This window comes from Heptranchias perlo, chromosome 3 (genome assembly GCF_035084215.1).
Source record: "Heptranchias perlo isolate sHepPer1 chromosome 3, sHepPer1.hap1, whole genome shotgun sequence".
Classification (NCBI taxonomy): Eukaryota; Metazoa; Chordata; class Chondrichthyes; order Hexanchiformes; family Hexanchidae; genus Heptranchias; species Heptranchias perlo.
In genome coordinates, this window is record NC_090327.1 from 117960522 (window position 1) to 117980196 (window position 19675).

Sequence of the window (19675 nt, forward strand, 5' to 3'; positions counted from 1 at the left end):
AGCTTTTTCTAAAAAGCAGTTTTGACAACAAGCAGAATGAAGCTGAAACAGGACAATGGCTGCTGCAGCTAGCGTGATTGCTACGCTTTCACAATCACTGATTAGTTTGCTGGGGCACCATGCACCCTCTGTAAACTTGAGCTCATCTAAAACTCTGCTGCCCATATCCTAAGTCCCGTTCACCCATTACCCCTGTGCTCACTGACCTACATTGGCTCCCGGTCCCGCAACACCTAAATTTTAAAATTCTCATCCTTGTCTTCAAATCCCTCCATGGCCTTGGCCCTCCCTATCTCTGTAACTTCCTCCAGCCCTACAACCCTCCGAGATCTCTGCGCTCCTCCAATTCTGGCTCTGGTGCATCCCCGATTTCCATCGCTCCACCATTGGCGGCCGTGCCTTCAGCTGCCTAGGCCCAAGTTCTGGAATTCCCTCCTTAAACCTCTCTGCCTCTCTCTCCTCCTACCTCTTTGACCAAGCTTTTGGTCACCTGTCTTAATATCTCGTTATATGGCTCGCTGTTAAAGGTGCGATATAAATACAAGTTATTGTTGTGGGACCAAATCAGAATGTGAATTATAACACCAAAGTAGAACAATTCAGAAATTCCAATTTGATTGCTGTTAATGAACTAAACCTCTGGTTTAAAAAATTTCCCAGTGTTCGCGGTACATTCAAGAACTGGCATGAATATCGGGCAAGTTGCATTAAGAGTTCAGCAAGGCGATGATGGTAAGAATTACTAACTGGGTTGTGTGTATGGGGGGGATTATTACTCTCTCATTTTGCAAATTATTAAATCATAAAATGAGTAAATACTCATTTGGAGAACTTTGCCAATTTCTTTTTGGAACAAATTGTTCAACGTCACGATTTCAAAATGAATGTGCAGATTAAAAAGATCAGAGAAAAAAACAGAACTGAATGCAGAGGCAAAATTTGAATCTGCTAATCCTATATTTAATTACCCAGGTACAGAAACGTCACAGCAGATTCATGTTAGCACTGAAAACAAACTGGAAAAAAAAAATCACACTGCCTTTGGCTGAAATTTTGCTGGAACAAATAAATGCACATATGTATTTGGACACATTTTAAATAACCTGCAACATCAGAATTATAATAATATTTTTTTTTGTACAACTCATGATACCCTGGTCAATATAACAATACGATTCATTAATAACTGGTTAATATTCCCTGATCCAAAAAAAAACTAAAGCACATACATTACAAACCAGACAAATATTAAAGACATTTCAAAACATTCACAATATAGCTCTTACACCCTCTCACAACACTGTCTATACATTTTGACATTAGTTTGATTTCACTATTTTTGCATGGCTCCCAAAATTGGTGCATTTTTTGAATTGTTTTTATGTTCAGCTCACTTACTGATTTAAAGCACATGCAGTTGACTATCAGTCAGTCATGCTACCCAGGGCAGTTTGCACTTTATTAGTCTTCTATCCAGGTGCTTATTTGGCTGTAAAGAGCTTTGGGATGTCCTGAGGTCATGAAAGGCGCTATATAAATGCAAGTCTTTCTTCTTTATTCCTCTACTGTAATTGATGCTGTTCAGCACTATTCACATTTAATCGATATCATTCATGCAATTCAATCCTAGTCATCAGTACATCACTGCAGCATATAGAAGACTGCCATTCAGCAGCATTAAGATTGCAATACCTGTGTTAGCAAAAGGTTCTCTACCCAAAGCATTAACCTGCCTTTACAGGTGCTGGCAGCCCGGTCCTGTTTTAACTAGCACTGTAATCTCATTCAACAACCTGAGAGAGCTGACAGCTTTTTGTATTTCACGTTCCCATCGACTTTCAGAATGAATCGATTTGGATGATTCATAACCGGCTGCCTGTTCTTTTCATGTTCCTTCAATAAAAGTTACAGATTCGAGTCAAGCAGATTCTGTTACTCAGCTGCTGGGTTAAACTAATGCTGTGAAAATTTACTCCCAATCGTTTGCACCACTTAAGTGCCAGGCAATGACCATCTCCAAGAAAACCTACTCCTGACCTTCAACAGCTTCACCATAGCCAAGTCCTCCCCTGTTGAATCCTGAGGATCATCACTGACCAGAAGCTTAACTGGACCAGCCATATCAACACAGTGGCTTCAAAATCAGGGCAGACACTGGGTACTCCGTGACAAGCGACTCACTCCCTGACCCCTCGATGCCTTTCCACCATTTATAAAGCTCAAGTCAAGAGTGTGATGGAATAGTCACCATTTACCTGAATATGGTGCAGACACAATAACACAAGCTCAACACTATCTATGGCAAAGCAGTCTGTGTGATTGGCGCCCCTACATCCGAACTCAACATCCACCCCTTCCGCCACCAGCGCAATGTGGCTTCAGTATGTACCACTCACAGGAAGCAGTGCAGCGACTCACCCAATTTACTTTGACAGCACATCCTAACTACGCAAACTCTACCACCAAGAAGGATGAGAGCACCAAGATCACGGGAACACCATCACCTCCAAGCTCCCCTCCAAAGTCACACACTATCCTAACTTGGACATATATCGCTGTTCCTTCATCAGCACGGTGTTAAAATCCTGGAATTCATTGTACTCCCACAAAGATAATATTAGGCAATCAGCACAAGGACCGCACCAGTTCAATGAAAAGGCACACCACCACCTTCGCAGGGAAACCAGGGATGGGCAATAAATGTGGCTCTGCCAGTATTGCCCAAATCCTAAGAACAACATTTTTCTAAAAAATGATAGTTCATAGATACTGCAGTTTCTTTAAGGATATTTTGACAGAAGTGGTTCTTGGCTGGTACAAACAGAGCTTTATACATCAGTAGAAGGGGAAAATGTTCCATTGGGTTCACTTTTAGTGTGAGCGCTCACACCAAATTCCTGCCAGTATCATCAGACTCACAGCTCCCTCAAGCACCCACCAGTGACTCAGGCCAAAACGCTCCCCCAGGTCCAGAGATCTGCATTATAGTCAGTAGGGGGTTCACATCCAGTGATCCATCAGCACATTGCAATACTGATTTCAAGATAGCTGCCGACTTTAAAATCAATGCAGAGCCACTCATTGGCATGGCAGCCCAGTTAAATAGCTAGACTGTACATCATAAATTGGGAGACTTACGCCAGTTCTTTTTAATATAGAATTAACAGCACTAAAACTGGCCATTCGGCCCAACAGTTCTATGCTGGTGTTTATGCTCCACCCGAGTCTCCTCCCAATCTAATTAATTTTTAATGTTATGAAAAGTAGTTTTTGGTGGACTGGTTGCTTGTACTTCATTGGGACCAAACAGTCCATCTGGAATTAGCATAATTAGCTAACTCACTTTAAAGGTAACAAATTGGCCTCAGCTGTGTGATTATTTGCAACTGGTATGTCTTATAACCCCAGCCTCCTGAAAATACAGCCCATAGTTTGATTTCTGGGATCGCTGTGGTCACATTGTCAATTGTGAGCCTGTCAAAGTTGGTTGCTATCGACAAAAAGGTTGCTTCTACATCAAAAGAGATCAGATGAATAAAGCTCCATGGCTGTTCATTTTTAGTTCTGGTATTTAGCTGATAAAGCTTTGACAAGTATCATTTCACAAGGTGCTGGGAGAATAACAGGCTCTTTTTCAACAGTCATTCCAATGTATGTATTGTAAATGACTATCTGTACTGCATGGTATTTTATCCACAGAGTGCTTCTAATTCTAAATAAGCTCAATTAGTATTTTGGACTGTACAAAATGGGTTTAATGTTGGAGATTTGCTGCAGCCAGGATTAACAGGAGATGTGATGGGCATCCTACCTAAATTTCAATGAGCAATTTATGATCAGGATTCACTGTAAGATGCAAAGTTAGAGGGAGAGAAAGTGAAGGGAAGAGACAGTTTGTGAAGAGGGGCAAAAGAAAAAGAGGGAGAGGAAGGAAAGAGAGGGAGAGAGAGAGAGAGAGAAAGATAAAGGAAGAAAACAAACTGCAATGGTAGAACATCTGAGTCTTCAACCAAGGTCCCTTTTAACTCCTCAGCCTCAACAGCTTGAAACACACACAGAGCAAAACACGCAGAACAATGTAATGATGTCTTTTTAAGGATATATTCCAAATAAGGAGAACACAAGGTACCAGTGATGCGGGTTCCCCTCATTACTAATAAAACATATACTTGTAAATAGTTGTAAACTAGTAGTACAGTGTTTACACTAAAAATATTTCTAGAACTACCTTTAAGGTAATGGGCCAGATTTTGCTGTCAAAATAATGGTGAGGCTAATGGCGCTTGCTGTTATTTATGCGTAAATGGTACAGCAATTTCAGGCGAGGGGTAGATGCATGGTTAAATGTGAATTTCCAAAAGTGGCTGTCTGGGTTGCTTCACGAAAATGGCATCTCGCTGTCTGCCTCACCATTGAAATGCCGTGAAGTTGCTGTATTTGCACGGTAGATATGAACTAAACTCGCCACAGATATTTAGGGCTAGTAATTACGAGCATAAATACCCTTTTAACGTGATAAGTGTTAATGAGTGCCGATCAACCTCTCTGGCTCTGAAAATGAACTATTACAAGTTTGGAGTGTCATTCCTTCAGGTTTTGAATTTTTCAGGGAGATTTTAATAATGTCAATTTTTTTTTCCAAAAAAAGTTTTTCTTAATTTTCCTTTCTGTCTCTATCTTCTCTCTCTCTCTCTTAATCCAATCTTTCTTTCACTCTCTATTTCCTTTTCTGTACCTGATTTGACATTGAATTCACCCTCTTTAATTCACCCTCCTTCTCAGTCCTTCCACTGTTTATTTCCCAATCCTTAAATCTCATCGGCTAAGGAGATACCCCGTTGCTTGCTCCGTTCACTCAGGTCCCAGATGCCCTGTTTCCCTCGCTGTGACGTTATCAGCTCGCACTTTCAGCAACTTTGTGGGCAACATTTTTTTGAGCTGAAGGGTGCGGGGGCAAGTCTAAGTAACGGCAGGTGCCGTTAGATGCCCTACTACAGCAAATTCTGGCCCAATATTTGCTATCAAGGCTGTACAATGTTTGGCCACCAGTGACGTTTACACCCAATCCTGTAGAGATGAGCAATCTTTCCTGTGTCCATAGGAGCACAATGCAATAATCCAGAATATTCGGTATTTAAGTGTGACACTGGCAAAGGCAAATGTGCAGATTTTGCTTTTTTTTTCACTTTAGAGTTCATAAAGGATCTATTTTATTCCGGATCAGATTGGCTTGCTGATTTTAAACTGCTATTGGCTGCATCAATGTAAATAGTTAGATTTCCTGTAAACCATAATGAGCTAATAGCGATCCCATTGTGTTGGCCCAAAAACGTTGAGTGAATAGGAGGCAAAAAATGGATGTTGCAGATAGGATGGTGCGAATGTTATCTTCCATCAGGTTTACCCATATACCTGCTGTTAAATGCAGCTTTTCTAGTTCTGAATTCTCTCATTAACTTCACCCGATAACCTCACTTCAAATGAATCAAGTAATTAAATACAGGATTAAAAGCAAAATACTGCGGATGCTGGAAATCTGAAATAAAATCAGAAAATGCTGGAAAAGCTCAGCAAGTGAGGCAGCATGTGTGGGGAAAGAAACAGAGTTAACGTTTCAGGTCAAAAGGGTCTTTGACCTGAAACGTTGACTCTGTTTCTTTCTGTTTTGTGTTTCATATTTGTATTTAATTAGTGGTTGCAGTCTGAAAATTCTAATCTGTATATTTCTAATATGCTAAATTATCATACACCAATCTCAAGTGGTCATTTAGCACAAAACTACTGGGGTATTTGGCTACTGAGGTCAGCAGGCCTGCAAGACTTTCTATCCATCAATTTTCATTAGAATCATAGAATGATACAGTATAGAAGGAGGCCATTCGGCCCATCATGCCTGTGCCGGAATTAAATACCAATGACCTCCGTGCACTAATTCCCAGTGCATGATGCTTCCCGTTGGGAATGCAAATCTGTCAAATCTACTTTTACATTTAATCCAATAAAATTACTGCAAGTAAGCACAATTGTTAATGCAGAGTAAGAGTATAACATATAAACCAAGGGGAGATTTTAAGATTGTAATTGGCTTTGGCAGGCCCACATCTGAAGTATAGTGTTAGTAGAGAGGTTCAGCAAATGAAGATCAATACTAGAATTTAGCGCATTGTGCTGCAATTGTGCACATTGGGCTGTTTTTCTCTTTAGAAAAGAGACAGAGAAAGCTTTGAAAGAAGGTTTGAAGATTGTAATTTAAAACCAGTTAATTTAAAAAAAAATCATATACAGGATTCCTTAACTAGGGGAATCGATTCAAGGTAAGGAAGACTGAAGCCAATTGACACTTTAGTCAGGTTCCTTCAGCATAGGCTCATCGATTTATGGAACAAACAATCTGTGGAGATTGGGAACAGAAAGCTTATAAAGGAACTTGTTCTTAGCACTGAAGGGAGTCATGGTTGTTGTATTTTATACAGAATACAGAGATGCTCTTCACCTGACTGAAATACAGTAGTTTTAGCAAAGTACAGTTTCTGATTGAAGACGGACAAACTCTGCTGATGGGAACTTCTATGAGAAAAAAAAATTATAAAAACTCAAAATTGTTGTAACAAGCAGGTTCACTTTAGCTAATCTAAAAACCAACATGTATCCTTTTATGTAAGTGTGGCTCAGATCACAAAACGCACATGTGCAGCTCTCAGCAGCTAAGGTTCACGACGTTTTTGGAGGATCGGTTGGTTGATGAAGCTTTAGTTTGTTTTTTCACTTCAGTCAAATGACGTATAATACTTCTACGTCACACGTATGTGCGAGGTAACCGGTGTTGCTTCAAAACCCCAAGCATTGCCCTCATCATGAACTCAAACATTCACACTCTCTCTGGCTCACATACTGTTCATAATCAACTCACCCTTTTTAGACATTGAACTTCTGATTCGAGAAACCCCTCTGCCCCGGGATTATATCCATCCACTGCTTTAGGAACCAGTCCAAAACAGTTATTACTAATTTTAGTTGTGATCCATCACAACCAGGATGATCTTCATTTCAGCCACATCTTAATTGGCTTCGAACCTGTGCCTCTTTGCATCAAATCAGCACTAGACTACAGGTTCACTGAACTGTGCAAAAAGCCCCAAAACAACCCATTATTTAAGATCTGTCCCGTTATTCGCTACACATTTTTTCAGCTACAGGGCTAACAGAATATTGAATTACACATTTTTAAGCCACGCAACTTATTGAAGTACAAGATGTTTCTTCCTTGCCCATCCAGCAATCTTGCGTTATGTGTTGCAAGCTAGTGCATCTGCAAATGGGCCAAGAAGGTTTTTATTAAAGATGCACCTTATCCAAACCAGATAAGTTGTAAATGGTTTAATGTTTTCTATGAATGTGTAGTTCTGGTGAGGCAAGATGTATGGCATGTATGTGTTCTCACCTTGTTCCTGTATCCATACCTCATACTTCACCTCTTTTACTTTTAAGTACTTCAGATTCCAAGGTACTTGCCATGAAATGGACAACTTTGCCTCATTGGTGCCCTGGACAGAGGCTTGGCACTTGGAATCTCTCACCTTTCCAGGATATATTAGACTGTTTGACTTAACCTTTCTGAGAGGAGGTTTGGATTTCACTGACTGATGAATGGCGCTCATAACTGATGGGATATCCACCTGGGTGTCCTGATAAATCCGAAATAGCCACTCAGGATTTCGGCAGCACAGATGGCGAGGGACCTCCTTGCTCTTTTTTATACGCTCTTGTTCAGCTATATCGAGATGAGCAATTCCGCCTTGCTCCCAAGACCTATCAGGATAGGCAACCGTATTCTCTTCCTTAGTATTCTGCCAGGCAACATACTGCAGGTCCATGCCTGGGAGAGATGCTAGGGTTTTATACGGCGTGTAATGTTCTGGGTTAACAGCATAAGGGAAGAGTTCAACAACCACAGCACCCCGGGGCAAAAAGAGCGACATCACCAGCTGGGATCCGTGCATGCTGACCAGCATGGCGGCTCCACTAATCAGTCGTACGAGGTCTCCAAAGGAATGGTCATCCAGGGACACTGCGATAGTCTTCATCTGAAATTCCTGTGCAAAGCCCAAGATCAATTCCGCTTCATTTAGAATCAACCTATTGATTGTGCGACTGAACACCACAATATACCCTTCACTACTGGAATCTGTAGTAGTGTTTAACTTATCCATTAGGAAGTGTGTGAATTGCCTAATTTCATTCCCAGACACCAATATGTTTGCTTTTGGTCCCTGAGGCTGGTTGAACCCATACTGATACCAAGTTGTCATTTTTGACAACCCAACGTAAGACTTTGTAAAGCAAAGCAACTTCCCGAGACTTTTCAGTTGTTCCCTCAGAAGAGGTTGCTTGTTGCTAAGTAATTTGTAGAGGTCAAAGTGCAACCCTTCATTCCACCCTTCCATAAAGACCAATCGCGAGTCTCGGTCCAAGTCTGGGAACTGCTGCATAGTGTAGTAGATTGGGAGGAGATCATCGTGAAAGATATGCATGAGGTTGTCTGCGTTGAAACGGTTCATGATCAATGCAACATCTGGCACAAAGACAGGCTTTTGCATGAACTTAAGAGCAGCAACAGGCAATTCCACAAAATTGAAGTATTGCGTGTTGTGATCTTCTACAGAAGATAGGTCTAACAGAGCAGGCTGGAAACGTCGGGAGCCCAGATTTGGCAGCAAGACAGAAGCATTGCTGTGGAAGAAGACAAACTCCTCAGCCTCGGTAGAGTAGCAGAGGGACTCGAACCTGCATATCCGCTCAGTGTGAATTCTTCCTGTGCAAACCATCCTGGTACCATCTTCCATGAGGGCTTGTAGCGCGGCATGGTAGTCAATCCTCACTTGGGACAACTCTTGCGTCTGCTGGGACAGCATTAGCTCTTCCTCTATAGACACGGCATGTTCCCACAACTTAACGTACTTCCACAACACAGCTGCCAGGATGGACACGAGCAGAGCGTTGAAAATAGCCGCAATGCTCATTCTGCAGCTTGATCTATGCATGTAGGGGCAAGTGCATTTCACAGTGAGGAGATGGTGATGATAAGAGCTCTTTCAGTCAAGGCAGAAGTCAGGACCTTAAAAAAGAACAAGAAAGCATTATCAAGCAGTTACTTTTAGTCAAAGCCATTGAGAAATTGAATGACACTCCTACTGTAAGAGGGACTACTTAAGGGGGCAGGAAGAAATAGAGGCAACAATAACAACTTGTATTTATGTAACACCTTTAACATAGTAAAATGTCCCAAGACGTTTCACAAGAGCGTTATCAGACAAAATTTGACACCGAGCCACATAAGGAGATATTAGGAAAGGAAGATGTAGGTTTTAAGGAGCATCTTAAAGGAGGAGAGAGAGGTAGAGAGGTGAAGAGATTTAGGGAACAGAGCTTAGGGCCAAGGCAGCTGCCAATGGCAGAGCAATAAAAATCGGGGATGCGCAAGAGGCCAGAATTGGAGGAGTACAGAGATCTCAGAGGGTTGTAGGGCTGGAGGAGGTTACAGAGATAGGGAGGGGCGAGGCCATGGAGGGACTTGAAAACAAGGATGCAAATTTTAAAATTGAGGCATTGCTGGACTGGGAGTCGATGTAGATTAGCGAGCACAGGGGGTGATGGGGGAACGGGACTTGGTGCAAGCTAGGATACAGGCAGCAGAGTTTTGGATGAGCTCAAGTTTACGGAGGGTGCAAGGTGGGAGGCCAGCCAGGAAAACAGAATGAGATCCCCTTGGCTATGAGAAATCTTTCTCTTTCTCTCCTCGCTGGCAGCCTGCTGGACAACTACCATGCCACGTGGAAAAGAGCCATCCAAACGATGCAAGTGGCAGTTCCATCAGCTGCTGACTCAGCACCACTCAGCCCCGGGTGCCATTCCCAGAGCCTGGTGCTGAACTCTTATATCATTGACAACTCTAGGACCTGCATCCAGCCTGCACAGATGCCAATCCTGCCTCTAAATTCATTCATTAATGCATCGGTCCCCTGCATCCACATCAGGCTGACAGTAAGTGGAGAGCGACGAAGGTCTCTCCCAACTGCTGCTGTCCCTTTCCCCCTTTCTCCCCCACCAGCCTCTTCTCCTGTGTAGCTGGGAGGGACATATTTCGCACTGAAAACATTTGCTCCTGCAGCACTGTTCCATCTTAAAGTAACTTTAAAGAGAAGTAAATTTTAAAATTTTTGCCATACGATTAGTTTCATAAACAGCAGATGAATACATAACTCAATACAGGTGTTCAAGATCATGAATGGTTTTGATGGAGTAAATAAGGAGAAACTGTTTCCAGTGGCAGAAGGGTCGGTACACAGATTTAAGATGAACGGCAAAAGAGCCAGAGGCAACATGAGGAAACATTTTTTTTAAACGCAGCGAGTTGTAATGATCTGGAATGCACTGCCTGAAAGGGTGGTGGAAGCAGATTCAATAGTTATTTTCAAAAAGGAATTAAATAAATTCTTGAAGGGAAAAAATTTACAGGGCTATGGGGAAAAAGAGATGGAGATTGGGACTAATTGGATAGCTCTTTCAAAGAGCCGGCACGATGGGCCGAATGGCCTCCTTCTGTGCTGTACCTACCATGATACATCCGTTCTTCCTAAAATACAGTTTTTCCTACCCAGGAAGAAAATTGGGAAAACCCTTCACCTCCTGACTCGGAGGCGGGAACGCTACCACTAAGCCAAAGGCTGGCTCCCCTAATAAGTCTTGTACATCCACAAAAGCTGATCATTGGATGGGACCAATACGCAAAGATCTTGAGGCTCCCGCACTGTATCCCACAACCATTACAAGTGTGGTCCTCTGCTCCAACTATGAAACAGCAGGCAGAACAACAAAAAAAGTAGAAGCCCAGAAGGACGCCTCATGAAAAAGAAGTCTGTGGTGACACTCAGCAACCACACACTGTCCTTTTCTTTTCATTTCTTTATGCTTGCCTGCAATAAACTGTCGGAATTTTATTTTCTCATTTAATCGCCTGCCGTCAAGTGGCTAGCCACAAGGTAACATGGGCGGGGTGGGGAAGGCACCTGATTGTGTAAGCACACAAGTTCCATGTGCTTGCGGGGGTCTGTTTTCAAAGCATTTTGGGACAACTTCAGGTGAACAGCAAGGGAGCGTAGAAAGTTTGCTGACACGTGAATACAAACTTAAAAAGGCTGAGGATGAGTGTGAAATCCTGACAGTTGGCATTTACAGTGGTTTATTTAGATAGAGTGCGGCCAGCCCTCTATCAGTCATGAAGTGAAAAGGACAAATTGTCCAGAAACACCCTACATTGCATGATATCATGGCATTATGCACAAGGCTGGATGGCAATAGCGTAGGAGGCAAATGCATATTTACTTTAATAGTCAGACCGCAGACTCTGAGGTTTTCAAAATAGTAGAAGATGTTATTTACTATATTAGGGTAGTGAGTGAGCAGCTGTGATATGGTTTTTGAAGACTTTTTTCTGTTTGGCCTTCTCCCCACTAAAATAAACATCACTTTCTTCCCAAGCTATCTATTTTTAAAAATTTGTTCTTGGGTATGTGGGTGACACTGGCAAGGCAGGATTTGTTGGCCATCCCTAGTCGCCCTGAGGACAGTTAAGAGTCAACCACATCGTGTGAGACTGGAGTCACGTGTAGACCAGGCCAGGTAGGGGTAACAAGTTCCCGTCCCTGAAGGACATTAGTGAGCCAGTTTGGAGAAAAGCCTGTGTGAAGAATAGCAGAATGATCTTCAAATGGCAGCACGGGAAATAATGGAGGAGAGCTACACGTCAGCCAGCAATGGAGTTGAGTTTGTAACCAAAAGGAGACTCTGGCAGTGGGCTCACATCTTTGTCAGCTGAAGATGCGCTTGCAGCTGTCACAACTCAAGTTATTGCTTCGTGAAGGAAGCACAGCCTTCTCAAGCATTGGCAAGAGTCACGGTGAAATGGTTCACCTGAATCTGCAGATGGGGAAGTGTGAGTACTAGTGGATAGGGACTGGCAGCCACCTACGGAGCCTGTACAGCCTGGTATCTCTGCAGTATTCCTCCTGGTCCCATTCCTTTATCAAGAGAGACCCCACTGGTTGGTGTCAGTCATGGCTCAGTGGGTAGCACTCTCGCCTCAGTGTTAGAAGGAGATGGGTTCAAGTCCCACTCCAGAGACTTAAGCACAAAATCTAGGCTGACACACCCAGTGCAGTACTGAGGAAGTGCTGCAATGTCAGAGGTGCCATCTTCAGGATCAAACGTTAAATCAACATTAACTCCCGTGGCACTATTTCGAAGAAGAGCAAGGGAGTTCTCCCCAGTGACCTGGGCCAATATTATCGCTCAGCCAACAGATTATCTGGTCATCATCACATTGCTATTCATGGGACCTTGCTGTGAGCAAATTGGTTGCTGCGTTTCCTACATTACAACAGTGACTACACTTTTGTACTCAATTGGCTATAAAGCGCTTTGGGACATCCTGAGATCACGAAAGGCGCTATATAAATGCAAGTCTTTCTTTCTTTTTCCTGAGGCCCACCTGCAATATTAAAACTTAAAAATATGGTAAAATCCTTAAAATAGGGACAAAATAATTATTGAAAAATTTGTACAAATTTTAAAAACAATAACCGAGAAGTTCTAACTATCAGGAAAGACTGAACAGGCTGGGAGTCTTTTCTCTAGAAAAGAGAAGGCTGAGAGGTGACCCGATAGAGATCTTTAAAATTATGAAGGGATTCGATAGGGTAGACGTAGAGAAAATATTTCCACTTGTAGGGGAGTTCAAAACTAGGGGCCATAAATATAAGATAGTCACCAATAAATCCAATAGGAAATTCAGGAGAAACTTCTTTACTCAGAGAGTGATTAGAATGTGGAACTTGCTACCACAGAGAGGCAAATAGCATAGATGCATTTGAGGGGAAGCTAGATAAGTACATGAGGGAGAAGGGAATAGAAGGATATGTTGATAGAGTTAGATGAAGAGGGGTGGGAGGAGGTTCGTGTGGAGCATAAACACTAGCATAGATTGGTTGGGCTGAATGGCCTGTTTCTGTGCTTTACATTCTATGTAACTTTAACATTAATTTTTTTTAAATGACCAGGTCCATAGGGCCTTCAAATATGGAGTGCCACAAGCCTACCTCGAACAGGCTCCAACATCTCTTCTCCTGAGGCATTCTCCACCACTACCAGCCACTGGGCAGTTACTTGGTGAAATGTCGCCCGGCATATCCCTTACTCCTTCATCACCATCAAACCAGATGACCAACCCTGGTTCAATGAGGACGTATGAACATACGAATTAAGAGCAGGAGTAGACCAATCGGCCCCTCGAGCCTGCTCTGCCATTTGATAAGATCATGGCTGATCTGATTGTGACCTCAACCCTACTTTCCCATCTACCTACTATAACCTTTGACTCCCTTGTTAGTCAGGAATCTATCTGACTCAGCCTTAAAAATATTCAATGACCCTGCCTCCACCGCTCTCTGGGGAAGGGAGTCCCACAGGCTCACGACCCTCAGAGAAAAAATTTCTCCTCATCTCCGTCTTAAATGGGAGACCCCTTATTTTGAAACTATGGCCCTTAGTTCTAGTCTCTCCCACAAGGGGAAACATCCTCTCAGCATCTACCCCTTCAAGTCCCCTCAGGATCTTATATGTTTCAATAAGATCACCTCTCATTCTTCTAAACTCTAATGTATACCGGCCCAACTTGTCCAACCTTTCCTCATAAGATAACCCCCTCATTCCAGGAATCAGTCGAATGAACCTTCTCTGAACCGCCTCTAAAGCAATTATGTCCTTTCTTAAATAAGGAGACCACAACTGTACACAGTATTCTAGATGTGGTCTCACCAATGCCCTGTACAACTGTAGCAAAACATCTCTACTTTTATATTCCATTCCCCTTGCAAGAAATGACAACATTCCATTTGCCTTCCTAACCACTTGCTGTACCTGCATACTAACGTTTTGTGATTCATGTACTAGGACACCCAGATCCCTCTGTACCTCAGAGTTCTGCAATCTCTCTCCATTTTAATAATAAACTGCTTTTCTATTCCTCCTGCCAAAGTGGACAAGTTCATATTTTCCCACATTATACTCCATCTGCCAAATTTTTGCCCACTCACTTAACCTATCTATATCCCTTTGCAGTCTCCTTATGTCCTCTTCGCAACTTACTTTTCTACCTTCCTTTGTGTCATCAGCAAATTTAGCAACCATACATTTGTTCCCTTCATCCAAGTCATTGATGTAGTTGAGGCCCAAGCACTGATCCCTGTGGCACTCCACTCGTTACAATCTTGCCAACCTGAAAATGACCCATTTATGCCTACTCTCTGTTTCCTGTTAGCTAACCATTCCTTTATCCATGCTAATATGTTACCCCCTACACCATGAGCTCTTATTTTGTGTAGTAGCCTTTGATGTGGCACCTTGTCAAAAGCCTTCTGGAAATCCAAGTACACCACATCCACAGGATCCCCTTTATCCACATTGCTTGTTATTTCCTCAAAGAACTCTAATCAATTAGTCAAATACGATTTCCCTTTCACAAAGCCGTGTTGACGCTGCCTGGTTGCATTGAGATTTTCTAAGTGCCCTGCTATAAACTCCTTAATAATAGATTCTAGCATTTTCCCTATGACAGATGTTAAGCTAACTGGCCTGTAGTTTCCTGCTTTCTGTCTCCCTCCTTTCTTGAATCTGATGGGACCCTTCCAGAATCTAGGGAATTTTGGAAAATTAATACCAATGCATCTACTATCTCTGCAGCCACTTCTTTTAAGACCCTAGGATGAAGTCCGTCAGGACCCGGGGACTTGTCAACTTTTAGTTCGAATAATTTTTTCAGAACACTTTCCCTGGTGATTGTAAATGTTTTAAGTTCCTCCCTCCCTTTCACCTCTTGATTCACAATTATTTCTGGCATATTATTTGTATCCTCTACAGTGAAGACGGACGCAAAATATCTGTTCAATTCATCTGCCATTTCCTTATTCTCCATTATTAATTCCCCAGACTCACTCTCTAGAGGACCAATGCTCACTTTACTTACTCTTATCCTTTTTAGATACCTGTAGAAACTCTTACTATCTGTTTTTATATTTCTAGCTAGCTTTCTCTCGTACCCTAATTTCTCCCTCATTATTCTTTTAGTCATTCTTTGCTGTTTTTTATATTCTGTCCAATCTTCTGACCTGCCACTAATCTTCACGGAATTGTATGCTTTTTCTTTCAATTTGATACTATCTTTAACTTCCTTAGTTAACCACGGATGGCGCATCCTTCCTCTAGAGTCCTTCTTTCTCACTGGAATGTATCTTTGCTGAGTGTTATGAAATATCTCATTAAATGTCTGCCACTGCATCTCTACTGACCTATCCTTTAACCTAATTTCCCAGTTCACTTTAGCCAGCTCTGTCTTCATGCCCTCATAATTGCCCTTATTTAAGTTTAAAACACTAGTCTTAGACTTACTCGTCTCTCCCTCAAATTGAATGCGAAATTCAATCATATTGTGATCACTGCTATCTAGAGGCTCCTTTATAATGAGGTCATTAATTAATCCTGTCTCATTACACTTTACCAGATCTAGAATAGCCTGCTCGCTTGTTGGCTTTAGAATATGCTACTCTAAGAAACTGTCCCGAAAGCACTCTATGAACTCATCTTCCAGGCTACCTTTGCCAATCAGATTCTTCCAATCTATATGTAGATTAAAATTACTCATGATTATTGCTGTTCCTTTCTCACAAGCCCCCATTATTTCTTCCTGTATACCCTGTCCTACAGTGTGGTTACTGTTAGGGGGCCTATAAACTACTCCCACAAGTGACTTCTTGCCTTTACTATTTCTTATCTCTACCCAAACTGATTCTACATCTTGGTCTTTAGAACTAAGGTCATTTCTCCCTATTATACTCATGTCATCCTTAATTAATAGAGCTACCCCTCCACCTTTTCCTAGCTTCCTGTCCTTCCGAAATGTCAAGTACCCTTGAATATTCAGGTTCCAGCCTTTGTCATCTTGCAGCCATCTTACGAATGCTACGCGCATTCAGATACAAAGCCTTTAGTTCTGTCTTTTTACTATTTTTGCAACCTCTAGCCTTATCTGCTGGCGCACTCTTAAGTTTGCATGCTCTGTCCCTTCCTGCCACTCTCTGATTATCATTTCCCTTATTGCTACCTTGCTCTCTTGCCTTGTCTTCTTTCTTTAATTTATCACATCTTCCCTTACTTGATCCCTCACCCCCATTATTTAGGAGTGTAGAAGAGCATGCTGGGAGCAGCACCAGGTGTACCTGGAAATGAGGTACCAACCTGGCAAAACTACAACACAGGACTACATGCGGTGATAAACAGCGAAGCAGCATACTATAGGTAGAGCTAAGCGATCCCATAACCAACAGATCAGCTCAAAGCTCTTCAGTCCTGCCACATCCAGAGGCTCCATGAACATCCCCAACCTAAACAATGGCGGAGTCCAGCACGTGAGAGCAAAAGACAAGGCTGAAGCGTTCGCAACCATCTACAGCCAGGAGTGCCGAGTGGATGATCCTTCTCGGCCTCCTCCTGAGGACCCCACCATCACAGATGCCAGTCTTCAGCCAACTCGATTCCACTCCACACAATACCAGGAAGTGGCTAAGTGCACTCTGGGAAACAGCCATGTTTACCACAAATCCTTATTGGGTCAAAATAAACTTCAACCAGCAAGATTTTAAAAATGTTTATCGAAGCAAAAGTAATTGCATCCTTGGACAATGACAATAGACCTCCATCCCATCTCAAGTCGCAGGAGATAGATTTGGTGCCATTTGTGGTTAGATCACTATTGCCAAAGACATCTTTTCTATCTTCTGCCTAGCTCTGTCCTGCTTTCCTCCCCTGTCTGACACAGATACTTAAAACCAAACGTTTCTTCCATCAAGGATTAAACTGCAACAAAATCCCAACCTTGGGCCTGTCCATCTTCAGCCAATTCCACATGGATCAATAGTAAGTTGGAAGTGTTGAAGGTTCTTTTATAGCTATCAGATCGGTGCTATAATCCGAGCTGTATCCAAGCTACTTCCCTGTTCTGAGCCTGCTCTATTGGTTCTACAGCTGGCTTGCCTTAATTTGCCAGCATCCCAAAGGTTAATCACATGCAGTGCTCCTGCAACCCCCCAAGAGACGGGAACAAGGACAGAAAAAAAACACAAGGTCAATTTTTCCACAGCCAACCAACTGATGCTAATGCAGAAAAGAGCTGCTAACCAGCCTTGTGAGCAGCATGAATAAAACAGCGCAAAATATTTTTCTCAAATATATCAAAGCTTTTGTGTGAAATACTGTTTGCCTGTCTGCGCTCAGAGTAGAGCAACTTATGTTTATATATCTACCTTCTCTCTCTCGCACACCCACACAGGTTTCCTGTGATACTGTTCACGATGAGTCAATGTTTTATAGCACGGTCACACCAAGCCCCTACAGCAACCATCTGAACAGAGCCAGAAGTAGCTTCCCGCTCGCCCACAGGGCTTCTCCCCAACTCTCCTCTCCTCACAGCTCAACAGTTTATGTCTCTCACTGTCTCTACCCATCCCATGTTAACAAGATCTTTTCCCTTTTTCTCCATCCCCCAACAGGTACTCTCTTTCCATCCACCAACCCAACAGGATGTCTTTCCATCTCTCGGCGAACCCCAAACCAAGTCTCCTCTCCATCCCAAAAGTAACCATCTCCTGTCCCTGATCCTGAGCAGCAGAAATGTTGAAAGTTGGGAGTTTGTTCATCAGAGGTGGCATCCTGGGTTTGCACATATTGGAGCCGGCACTGGTTATATTAATCATCAAAAAAAAAATTCTCATAGCTTCTTGCCCATCAGCAGTGACAGGATCATTTCCAACCAGACACTATCGCGTTTGTACTGCCAGATAGCTCGCCAAGGATCCTCAAGCACATTTTATCCTGGATTTGACTCTGAACTCCATTCGCTATCAAACTAACTCCTCAGAAGGTCTCACACTGCTGGGCTCTGGAGTCGGGTGGGACTTGAGTTCAGAGTTATAACTTCAGTGCCACTGCGAAGTAGAAATTTATTCTTGGCATTGCAGTCTAACTGCATCCTTACTTACGGTTCACAGTTTTATAATGGATTGGCTTTCAAAGTAAATGAAGCATCAAAAGGCAATTTTGATGTCATGATGACTAATTCCCAGTTGTAAGTGAATGTGCTCTAATTGGCTGTTCTCAAGTGGAAACCTAAGGGACGCCAAAAAATATTCTGGTTTTGCATTAACTACTCGTCAAATAATGCAAGATTCCAGCTCAGTTTCTATTGATGCCGAATTTCATTGATGTAAGCATTGATACGAGGACCTTTGTTGAGCAGAAGGATTCACTACAACTGGCAGATGGGCACAGCATCTTGGCAGTGAGCCCTTCAATCGCCAAACTATTTTGCTCAAGACCCACCCAAAAACGCCTGAAATTCCGAAAAATGTTCCAACTCCATGGAAACAGTTTGCCAAAAATGTACAACTTCCTGCTCCAGAATTCTTTACAATTTATTAGAAGAGTATTTGGAGGGAAAAAAGATCTTATGAAACTCATAAGGAAATAGTTCCATATCTGTGTGTGGGGCTCAGTGGCATTTACTTTCTTAGCTTATTGTTGCTAAAACAACAATACTTGAATTCACTGATGAAAACTGAGAGTGTTATGGATATGAAATTATTCTGAAAGGGTTGAAAGGGGTGAGGTACATAGCATGTCACTATCGATTGGTTGGAATGGGCGTGCATTCACAGGTCTCTACATGGCAAGTCCCGTGTTTCAGCCAAGCCAAGGGAATTCGCAGGCCAGTACATCCAGACTGCCCTTGTGCACTCCTAGGAGGCAATTACAGTGTACATTATAAAAGAGACTGGGTACTAGCTCTCCAGTCTACCCTTGATCTTGGAATGGTATGAGGTTTGAAGAGCAGGAACCAAAAAAAAATTAGTCATGGATGAAATTAATTTTCATGCATACCTGCACACTAACTGGAAATACTTTTGGAGGTGGCGAGGTGCCATGGAATATGCCACAAACAGGAACAAATGCAGGTTCAAATCCCACTCTGCTTAGTTCCTCGGTCTGGGCCTCATTGAGCAGAAAGATGTCCAGCCCTGTAGCATCTCCCAGTGGGGTGGAGGAGAGAAGAGGCGAGAGTCAATTAGACATTTCCTGGCACCTAGCTCTACGTGGGACTGGCAGCAACCTGAGGGCAGGCTGAGAGCTTGCCCTCTTCATCGCCCAGCCTAGTGCTTACAATCAAAAGAAAAAGCATAAAAATATAACCTAAAGTTTAATCAATACATTTCCTACCCGATTTTAATCGCTCCACCATTGGCGGCCGTGCCTTCAGCTGCCTAGGTCCTAAGTTCTGGAATTCCCTCCCTAAACCTGTCCGCCTCTCTACCTCTAACTCCTCTTTTAAGATGCTCCTTAAAATTTACCTCTTTGACCAAGCTTTTGCTCACCTGTCCTAATAGCTCCTTATGTGGCTTGGTGTCAAATTTTGTTTGATAATCGCTCCTGTGAAGTGCTCTGGGACGTTTTACTATGTTAAAGGCGCTATATAAATGCCAGTTGTTGTTATTGTAGTAGAGTTGATTTCGTC

The 19675-nt window shown here is 42.6% G+C and overlaps 1 protein-coding gene across 2 annotated transcripts in view; it reads right to left on the reverse strand.

The window, feature by feature from the left end:
* Nucleotides 1–938: 938 nt before the first annotated feature.
* pomgnt2 (protein O-linked mannose N-acetylglucosaminyltransferase 2 (beta 1,4-)) overlaps nt 939–19675 on the reverse strand; it is a 34568-nt gene continuing 15831 nt past the window's right edge. For both annotated transcript variants that reach the window (XM_067981706.1, XM_067981707.1), the window contains exon 2: nt 939–9115. In XM_067981706.1, coding sequence (XP_067837807.1) covers nt 7287–9041 — 1755 coding nt within the window. In that variant the 5' untranslated portion in view covers nt 9042–9115 and the 3' untranslated portion in view covers nt 939–7286. The remainder of the gene's footprint in view (nt 9116–19675) is intronic.